The following is an 11,150-nucleotide window of genomic DNA, read 5'->3' as shown; positions in this document are numbered from 1 at the left end:
TTTTCACACAGAGTGTGGTACGTGTATGGAATGAGCTGCCAGAGTATGTGGTGGAGGCTGATACAATTGCAACATTTAAGAGGCATTTGGATGGGTATATGAATAGGAAGGGTTTGGAGGGATATGGGCAGGTGGGACTAGATTGGGTTGGGATATCTGGTCGGCATGGACAGGTTGGACTGAAGGATCTGTTTCCATGCTGTACATCTCTATGACTCTATGACTACTACCCTTCTTGAACATGGGAATAACATTGGCTATCCTCCAGTCTTCTGGCACCATCCCTGTAGACAATGACGACATAAAAATCAAAGCCAAAGGCTCGGCAATCTCCACCCTCGCTTCCCAGAGAATCCTAGGATAAATCCCATCCTGCCCATGGAACGTATCTTTTTTTACACTTCCCAGAATTGCTAACAACTCTTCCTTATACACCTCAATCCCATCCAGTCTAGTATCCTGTATTTCAGTATTCTCCTCAACCACATTGTCTTTTTCTAGTGTGAATACTGACGAAAAGTATTCATTTAGCGCCAAATGGTTCGCACCAAATGACCTGCTGTTGTGCCACGTATCTTCTATAATATGTAAAGACCCAATGAAAAGTCAGTAGATTGGCTGGTATAGGGAAGGAGGGGAAGAAGACAGAATCACTGTTTCATAAATGCTACCATACATGTCAGACACATACTGTCCTCAATTCCATATAGTTATTAGCCACTGGTTATGTACTTGGTGAATTTGTTTTGTCATCTTCGAATTTTATGACTAAACTGTGAGGCAATTTAAAGTCAGCGTATTCCATTCTTCAGCAAACAGGAACATTCCGGATGGTCTCTGAGGAGGAACAGGCTTTGCGTACCAAACTTGAGCATCTTACCACGAACGATCATGGGCCTGTGTTTGGGAAATGTGAGACACTGCCCCTCCACACACAGCAGAAGGTCAGTCTGGACATCTTCCTGCCCATTGGAGGAGTTACTTTCAATCAGGTTGAATCAAGAAATGATGCAGAGAAGGGGAGCCAGTGCACAAAGCTTCCTGCATTATCAGTGAAGATATTTCTTTGCCAACAGACGCATATGCACAACACACACATTTATTGAAAGACTTGAAGGCATAGTTGTCAATGATGGGTTGCATTAAGTGGGGTGTACCTAAAAGGCCAGAATTAGAGGAGCATAGAAATTTGGAAAGTTCGTGGTCCTGGGAGAGGTTAGACAGATGAGGGTGAAATGGCCATGTCGAGATATGAATGTGAGAATGAGAATTTTAAAATCAAGGTACAAAGTGAGTCAATGAGAGTCAATGTATGTCAAGTTTAGGAGCAATAGCAGAATGAACAATGGGCTTGGATTTAGGGAAGCTGCTGGAGAAGCTAGGAGGCAGGCAGGTCGATGAAATCATTGAAGGTGCTGCACATCTGATTCCTACTGGCTGGAAAACTGACTACAGTTGAGTCAACAGTTCAACTGGGCCAAAGGGATTTGTCCATTGGCTGGTCATGTTGATCATCCCTGAGCCCTATAGTGATGGCGCAGTGGTTGTGCTGTACTCATACAGTTTTTTCTGTATGTTTTGCAGCTACCCCTGTCATATGTGTGTGTGTGTGCGTGTGCGTGTGTCGGTATATGTATGTGTGTGTGGGTCAGTATGTGTATGTGAGTGTGTACCTGTGTGTATGTATGTGTGTGTGTGTGTCGGTACGTGTGTGTGCGTTTATGTTAGGAGGAGAGGGTTAAGTTAGTGCATGATTGAGGAACCTAGGAGGTGGGAGGGGAGCCCCACTGAGACCCATCCCTCTGCTTTGAATTTGACCTGGCTCCTTTCTCACAGATGATTCCTTACTCTGACCCCCAATTCAGCTTGCTCTCCTCTCCCCGTTATGGGCTTGCTGGGGTCTTAGGCTAAGCGAGCATTTGAATATCAATGTTAAAGACATGATGTCTTTGAGAGATGAGCTGAGTCAGTGTGGAGCTAGGTGACATCATGGAGCTGAAAATAGAGCCTTTTAATGATGACCAGGATATGAGGATCTCAGATCAAGGTCAAATAGGAAGATGAACAATGGCTCAGTCTATACTGAGGGTGAGTAGAATTGGCTTGCTGGGGAGACAACTCTGTGATGAGGGCCAAAGACACAAATAATTCTCAATGCTTCATACCGAGTCATCAACTCATGAGAACAACTCCCTGTTGAACAAACAGCACAGTATTACATGGAAAGTAATGTAGTGTTAGAGCAAAGAATGATTGCCAAAATGCAATCAAGTTTGAGAGCAGATGGAAGACTGTGACAAACCAAGACTCAGATATAGGTTGTTCTGCTATAATGTACGTTTTGTTAATGCAAATTCACTATAACACGATTGACGAATTGGGGACACTGTTTCTTAAGCGCAAAGTTTTAAAGCGTGTATCGGTTGTCACACGATTCTGGCCCCATTAGTTAATTGGTGCTGCTATCCCACGATTTTCTTATAACACAGGATTGCACAAGAACGGAACTCCCGCGTTGTAGCAGAACTGACTGTATATCAGTGCCTTGCAGGCAGCTCCAAAGACAGCTGTGATTGTGCAACTTTGGAACATTCTGCAACTTTCACAAAGCATTCTCAGACCACATCTGACCTTCATCTCGACTTTAACAATGCCATGACCTTTCTTTCGATTCCTTCTGAGGGAAAATGAAATGTAATGCAGCCTGCACTAGAATCAATCTAAATCTTCCAAGGGAGACCCACAAAAACAGCTTTTAAAGGTTCAGCAAATGAATGTGTTAAATGGAAAACCAGTGACAGCTTTGGTCTGGAGTAAAACACATGCAGATATTAACATGCACAGAGATATCAACATACACCAGGATATACATATATAAAACAGACAAACAAAGTCCACACAGATATATGCAATGCACAGTTATAGAAATATTGATACAGGTACACACACAGTGAAGCTGTGAACTATTCCAGGGTTCTATGCGCAACACGTCTTCAAGAGATTCATTTTTATTCATTTGACAAACAATGTTGCATATTGAAACTGTAGCGAAATTTTGTCAAGTTTTACGTTACCAATTTCCTTGGTCAGACAGACCTCTAACTGTTTGAAATTTATGATTTACTCACTTTTTCTAAAAGGTTTAAAAAACTTCCTTCATGCGAGTATAGAATTTTTATAATCAGCTTTGTTAGATAGACCCAGCTTTGCTGTAATTTGGAAGCAGATTTTGAAAGATTGGTTGTCTGGAAATTGCTGGAAGATTGAACTTAAGGCTACAGTGGCTCAATTATGTCCATTCAAAGTAATTCTTTAACAGTCTAGCCTTGTCTCACCTTGGAAATATTGTAATTCAAAATACCAGTAATTAATCTCTAACTCTTTCTGAACTGGCAAAGGTTGTTTTGGATCTCTGATGGGCTAATACTGCCTGTAGATTTTTTTTAGCAGTCTTGGGGGAAGGGTTGCAACCACCTATCTAGTTGTTTGCAGATATCCCATAGTCTCCTATCTCTCGTTCAAAAGGCACCAAGGCCTTAGAAATCCGATAAATCTATCTCACACCTACTAAGCAGTATACAATGAGAGAAAAACTTGCTGTCAAATCTACACAGATAATTGCTCTTTAAAAGGACTATCTTTATTATGCTTTGAAATGGGGTCAGTACCCATTATGTTAGAACAAGAAAGAGACAGGACAAGAAAGCCAGGATTAGAGCCTCATTTGCCATCTGCTTTGTTTAAATGTCACAGAGCGGTCTATCTGAGCGCTGTTTGACATGATGAAAGGTTCAAAGTTCAAGCAAGTAACTTTAATGGATGTCTTCATGTTAATAACAATCTTCCCTTCAGTGATGTTTAGCCGAGTACCTAGAACAGAGATTTGAATATGCTACAAGACAGCTATGTGTGTAATCCAGTTGGTTCTGAACAGGTAGACTCAGGAATGTGCTAAGGCTCATTTTATTATATGAGCTTTTGTATGCTCACCAATCCCCCCAGCACAGTTTGACAGTTCCAATGTAAAAACACTTTGAATCTACCCAGTATTGCTTCGAATACCGATTTCTGAGTCTTATTCCTGCGTTGTAATCTTTATCAATAAGGAGAAAAGATATTTTATTAAGATCGCTTAATTGAACTTTAACATGGCATTGCACCTCTTCCATTTTGTTATTATTTTATTTTTTCTTTTAAAAGCTTCAAACGATTCCTAATCAGAATAGTGGGGAAATGGTGTATCAGAGACATAATTCTGCATTGATTTGACTTGGCTATTTCAAAGCGCACAAGAAAGTAACAGACTAACTTATTGTTTGTTTAGTCTTTTCCTTTTTCAGCTCTTTTCTGGAACACTTGGAGTCAGGAATTCACATTTGATGTAGGTACAATAAAGCCCACTTTTCCCTGAAATCTGTGATGCAGTCCAATTTTGGATTTAGACACAAAATCAGAAATTGCTAGAAAAACTCAGCAGCTCTGGAAGCATCTGTGGGGAGAAAGCAGAATTGACGTTTCGGGATCAGTGATCCTCCTTCAGAGTTTAGACACACTAATTGCCTGAACAATGACCATGGATTTTCATTTCTTTCCAAAGGCGAAAGATGAACTGAATGAGACAGAGGAGAAACGAGTGATATGTGTGAAAGAGCTTCAGAAACATGTCCTCGATTCTGCTGACACTGGAGAGGAGATTTGCAAAACTGTGCTTGAAAAGACAAAAGACAAAGATGACTCTTTCTTCCTACGATTTGTTAGAGCAAGAAAGTATGATGTGAAAAGGGCATATGATCTTCTCAAAGGTGAGAAATGAAACAGGGTTGACTGAGAGGAATTGCAAGTGTTGAGACCCAGCTCAATGATACATTTTGAAAAGAGTTGCTTTTGCACTGTCGAACAGTGTGGTGCTGGAAAAGTACAGCTGGTCAGGCAGCAACCGAGGAGCAGGTGATGACATGTGTGGACGTGCAGGTAAATCCCTGTCAGATGTTGAAGGATCCTCTGGGACTTTGGATGGAGGTGAGGGGGGAGGTGTGGGCATAGGTTTTGCACTTCTTGTGGTGGCAAGGGGAGATGCCAGGAGTGGAGGGTGGGTTGATGAGGTCTGTGGACCTAACAAGGGAGTTGCAGAGAGAATGGGACCCAGCTATGCCTACCTCTTTGTCGGGTACGTGGAACAGTCCATCTTCCAAAGCTACACCGTCACTATTCTCCACCTTTCTCTCTGTTGCATCAATGACTGGATCAGTGCCACCTTGTGCTCCCGTGAGGAGGTTGAACAGTTCATCAAAGTCACCAGCACCTTCCACCCTGACCTCAAATTCACCTGGACCATCTTGGACTCCTCCTTCCACTTCCTGGACCTCTCCATCTCCATTTCTGGCAACAGACTCAACACGGACATCTACATCAAACCCACTGACTCCCACAGCTACCCCTGGACTACACCTCCTCCCACCCTCCCTCCTGTAAAAAAGCTACCCCTTACTCCCAATTCCTCCGCCTCTGCCGCATCTGCTCCCAGGAGGACCAATTCCACCACAGAACATCCTGATGGCCTCCTTCTTCAAGGATGACAATTTCCCTTACCAAGTGGTCGACAATGCCCTCTCCTGCGTCTCCTTCACCTCCTGCACCTCCGCCCTTGAACCCCACTCCTCCAATCGCTACAAAGACAGAAGCCCCTGGTCCTCATCTTCCACCCCACCAAATTCCAGATACAATGCATCATGCTCCGCCATTTCCACCACCTACAAACAGACCTCACCACCAGGGATATATTTCCTTCTCCACCCCTATCTGCATTCCTCAGAGACCATTCCCTCCACGACTTCCTTGTTAGGTTCAATGCCCCCACCAACCCACCCTCCACTCCTGGCATCTTTCCTTGCCACCAAAAGAAATGCAAAACTTGTGCCCTTACCTCCGTTCAAGGCTCCAAAGGATCCTTCCACATCTGACAGAGATTTACCTGTACTTCCACACGTCATCCACTGTGTCCATTGCTCTCAATGTGGTCTCTTCTACATTGGGGAGACAGGATGCCAACTTGCAGAAAGTTTCAGTGAACATCTCTGGGACACATGCACTAAACAACCCCACTGTCCTGTGGCCAAACACTTTAAATCCCCCTCCCACTCCATCAAGGACATGCAAGTCCTGGGCCTCCTCCATCACCAAACTCTAACCACCCAACGCCTGGAGGAAGAACACCTCATCTTCCGCTTTGGGACCCTCCAACCACATGGGATCAACGTGGATTTCACCAGTCTCCCCATTTCCCCTCCCCCCACCTTATCCCAGATCCAACCTTCCAATTTGGCACTGTCCTCTTGAACTGTCCTACCTGCCCATCTTCCTTCCCACCTACCTGCTTCACCCTCCTCTCCGACCTATCACCTTCACCCCCCCCCCCCACCTCCATCTGCCTATCGCTGCATTCCCAGCTACTTCCTCCCCAGCCTCATCCCCCTCCCATTTAGCTCTCAGCCCCTGTGGACCACAAGCTCCATTCCTGATGAAGGGCTTATGCTTAAAATGTCGACTCTCCTGCTCCTTGGATACTGCCTGACTGGCTGTGTTTTTCCAGCACCACACTCTTCAACTCTGATCTCCAGCATGTGCAGTCCTCACTTTCTCTGAGTTGGTTTTGCACTGACCAATTCTCTGGAATAGTACTCAATCTGATGACAATTAACATGTCTTCCCTTCTTGCTTTTCACTGCACCATGAATTGAGAAATAAGTTGTTATTGTTGTGATTGACTATCTTATGCAAATTATTCCCAGGTGGTAAAGTACCGTTCAGATTTTGGTTAAGCTCTCCATTCAATGAAATGTAGATTCACTCAATTGATAATGTGGCAATGACCGTGTAGAAGGGTCTGATTGCTCACCCTTAGTATTGCTTTTTTTCTCTCAGTTAGCTCAGAAAATTCCTTTGCACTGAAAGGAGAATACAAACATAGGAAAGACTGGCAGACTTTGTTGCTTTGCCAAGTGTTCCCTCAGATTTCCTCCCAGGTATTTTCCCCTAGGTATGATTTGTTGAAGTGGTTCTTCATACGTGAGTTTGGTCAGTCACTGAAAGAGTCATAGAGTCATACAGCAGGGAAACAGACCCTTCGGCCCAACTCATCCATGTTGACCAGCTTTCCAAAACTGAACTAATCCCATTTCCCTGGATTTGGCCCACATCCTCCAAACCTTCCCCATCCGTGTACTTGTCCGAACGTCTTTTAAATGTTGTAATTGCACCTGCCTCGACAATTTCCCCTGGCAGCTCATTCTATATATTCACCAACCTACTTGTGATAAAGTTTCCTCTCAGGCCTCTTTTAATCTTTCCCCTCTCACCTTATGCCTTCTAGTTCTGCGTTCCCCAATCTGGGGAAAAGACCTTGACTATTCACCTTAGCTATGCCCCTCATGGTTTTATAAACCTCTGTAAGGTCTCCCCTCAGCCTCCTGCACTAAAGGGAAAAATGTTCCAGCCTATTCAGCCTCTCCTTATGACTCAAACCTTGTAAATCTTTTCTGCACCCCTTCCAGTTTAATAACATCCTTCTTATAGCAGGGTGACTAGAATTATGTTCAGTACTGCAAATGTGACCTTACTAATGTCTCGTACAGTTGTAACATGATGTCCCAACTCCTGTACTCTGACTGACGAAGGCAAACATGCCAAATGTCTCCTTCACCACCCTGTCTACCTGCGATGCCACTTTCACTACACACCTGCACCTCTGGGTCTCTCTGTTCAGCAACTCTTCTCAGGGCTCTACCATTAACTGTGTAAGTCCTGACCAGGTATGTCTTTCCAAAATGCAACACCTTGCATTCATCTGAATTAAACTCCAACTGTCATTCATCAGCCTATTGCCCTAGTTGATTAAGATCCCGTTAAAAGGCTATTTGAATGTGAATGGTGTCTTAAAACCTTTTATGTCCTATAAATGCTGCCCTGGTAGAGCCATCTCAAATAAATCAGGACCAGGAACTTGTCTTTTTCATCTCTTTGGTCCAAAGAAACAAGACCAATTGTCTGGGCCTCCTTGTCATCCTGGCTAGCTCAGCACACACTGCAGAGGCAGGTCACAGGCAGCAATGACTATGGCTTCTGCGGAATGTGCAAACCCAAGTCCTTCACTAAAGTCCAATCAGCAAGTGCAAAGCACTCAGCCACTAGACATTCAGAAGGTACTCATTAAAGAAGGGTAGGCCTCCTGTGTCCGCTATTGAGTAATTACTTCTGACAAGGCCCAGAGTTTTGGCATGGGAAAGTTGATTATTTCTGGATTAATTAGTGGTCCCTCGATGTGAATGTTCCTCTCACTGTTCATGAGACACAGGCAGATATTGTCTAGTGATTAGGTAAATCAAGAAATAACCAGTTGAGACTACAAAGAATAGAATAATGCTGACACAAACAAAACAAAAACACAAACAAATCATTTAAATAAATGTGGCTGGATAATTAAAGCTGGGTAATGCTTGCCAGGAGACTGTGGCCTAGTGAATGGTTCTGATTGAGAGCTTAATTCTACATGAACATAACAACTTACCAGTGACAGGAATTTGCTGCTTGACTTCTCCAGTAATGGAATGATATGGAATTTTCAGTCTGCAAACAGAACATTTAGCCCATAGATCTAATCCTGTGTTCATACTCCATGCTATTTTCCTCTAACACTACTTGGGCTTATCCTATTTGTGTAACCTTCTATTCCTTTCTCCATTGTGCACAAACCGAGTTTCCCCTTAAATGCATTCTTCTGACTTGTCTCTCCCTACAACGCTACCTTGTGGCAAGTTTCACATTCTCACTAGTTTCTGAGTAAAGTCATCTCTCCTGAATTCCATATTGGAACTATTACTATCGTAAGAGAAAGATGTGAAGAGAACAGTCACCACAATGTGAAAACAGCACAGCAAAAGATTTCGTACCTAACTGGGTTGCATCGGAGTGCATCTGGGAAAATTAACAAACAGTGAAATTCACAACTAATCTTGGAGGAACTGTTGGGTGAAGTTCACAGCACAGAATCAGATAAGTTAATTGTTGTTTTAAGTCTGTCCAAGAGAAAGGCTGCAGTAGTGAGTATAGTGGATTCTTTCCTGATTATATGTTTTTGGAGATAAGTCTCTTGATTAAACTTAAAATATAAGCCATAGCTATTAATTTAGCCTGGGGCAGTGTTTGCAGAGGAAGAAGACGGTGTTATTTTCTGGGTCAATACCCATTTCAAACAGGTATACTGTTTTGGAAAATGTAGGGGGTGAAGGATTCTCAGGGGAACGTAGCACCAACAGCCAAGTTTCTGGTGTTGAGACTGGCTCTAATGCAACGAGTGGTACTTTGGCTTCCAAAAAATCAATTGTGTTCGGGGATTCTGTAGTCCGAGATACAAACAGACGTTTCTGTGGCCAGCAGAGAAAAAGCAGAATGGTGTGTTGTTTCCCTGGTGCCAGGATCAAGGATGTCTCAGAGAGGGTGCAGAATGTTCTCACAGGGAAGAGGGGCCAGCAGGAGGTCATTGCCCACATTGGAACCAATGACATAGGAAGGGAAAAGGTTGAGACTCTGAAGGGAGATTACAGAGAGTTAGGCAGAAATTTAAAAAGGAGGTCCTCAAAGGTAGTAATATCTGGATTACTCCCAGTGCTATGAGCGAGTGAGGGCAGGAATAGGAGGATAGAGCAGATGAATGCATGGCTGAGGAGCTGGTGTATGGGAGAAGGATTCACATTTTTGGATCATTGGAATCTCTTTTGGGGTAGAAGTGACCCGTACAAGAAAGACAGATTGCACCTAAATTGGAAGGGGACTAATATACTGGCAGGGAAATTTGCTAGAACTGCTTGGGAAGATTTAACCAAGTAAGAGGTGGGACTCAGGGAGATAGTGAGGAAAGACATTGGTCTGAGACGGGTCCAGCTGAGAACAGAAGTGAGTCAAACAGTCAGGGCAGGCAGGGACAAGTTAGGACTAATAAATTAAACTGCATTTATTGCAATGCAAGGGGCCTAACAGGGAAGGTAGATGAACTCAGGCCATGGGTAGGAACATGGGACTGAGATATCATAGCAATTACAGAATCACGGCTCAGAGATGGGCAGGACTGGCAGCTTAATGTTCCAGGCTACAAATGCTACAGGAAGGATAGAAAGGGAGGCAAGAGAGGAGGGGGAGTGGCATTTTTGATAAGGGATAGCGGCATTTTTGATAAGGGATAGCATTACAACTGTGCTGAGGGAGGATATTCCTGGAAATCCATCCAGGGAAGTTATTTGGGTGGAACTGAGAATTAAGAAAGGGCTGATCACATTATTTGGATTGTATTATAGACCCCCCAATAGTCAGAGGGAAATTGAGAAATAAACTTGTAAGGAGATCTCAGCGATCTGTAAGAATAATAGGGTAGTTATGGTAGGGGATTTTAACTTTCCAAACAACGAGTGGGACTGCCATAGTGTTAAAGGTTTAGATGGAGAGGAATTTCTTAAGTGTGTACAAGACAATTTTCTGATTCAGTATGTGGATGTACCTACGAGAGAAGGTGCAAAGTTTGACCTACTCTTAGGAAATATTCGTTTTAAATAATGATGGAAAAGGATTGACCAGATCTAAAAGTTGAAGTTCTAAATTGGAGAAAGGCCAATTTTGACGGTATTAGGCAAGAACCTTCGAAAGCTGATTGGAGGCAGATGTTCACAGGTAAAGGGACAGCTGGAAAATGGGAAGCCTTCAGCAATCCAGAGAATCCAGAGAAAGTATATTCCTATCAGGGTGAAAGGGAAGGCTGATAGGTATAGGGAATGCTGGATGACTAAAGAGATTGAGGGTTTAGTAAAGAGAAAGAAGGAAGCATATGTCAGGTATAGACAGGATAGATCAAGTGAATCCTTAGAAGAGTATAAAGAAAGTAGGAGTATACTTAAGAGGGAAATCAGGAAGGCAAAATGGGGACATGAGATAGCTTTGGCAAATACAATTAAGGAGAATTCAAAGGGTTTTTACAAATATATTAGGGACAAAAGGGTAACTAGGGAGAGAATAGAGCTCCTTATAGATCAGTAATGCGGCCTTTGTGTGGAGCCACAGAAAATGGGGGAGATACTAAATGAATATTTTGCATCAGTATTTACTGT

The 11,150-nt window shown here is 43.2% G+C and overlaps 1 protein-coding gene across 1 annotated transcript in view; it reads left to right on the top strand.

Moving 5' to 3' along the window:
- Positions 1–11,150, top strand: part of rlbp1b (retinaldehyde binding protein 1b) — a 40,124-nt gene that overhangs the window by 22,878 nt on the left and 6,096 nt on the right. The window contains exons 3-4 of the mRNA XM_043677251.1: positions 813–944; positions 4,598–4,802. Of these exons, the coding sequence (XP_043533186.1) occupies positions 813–944; positions 4,598–4,802 (337 nt within the window). The remainder of the gene's footprint in view (positions 1–812; positions 945–4,597; positions 4,803–11,150) is intronic.

Source organism: Chiloscyllium plagiosum, chromosome 36 (assembly GCF_004010195.1).
Source record: "Chiloscyllium plagiosum isolate BGI_BamShark_2017 chromosome 36, ASM401019v2, whole genome shotgun sequence".
NCBI lineage: Eukaryota > Metazoa > Chordata > Chondrichthyes > Orectolobiformes > Hemiscylliidae > Chiloscyllium > Chiloscyllium plagiosum.
The sequence above is the reverse complement of the archived record's forward strand: the minus strand, read 5'-3'. Positions and strand labels throughout refer to the sequence as shown.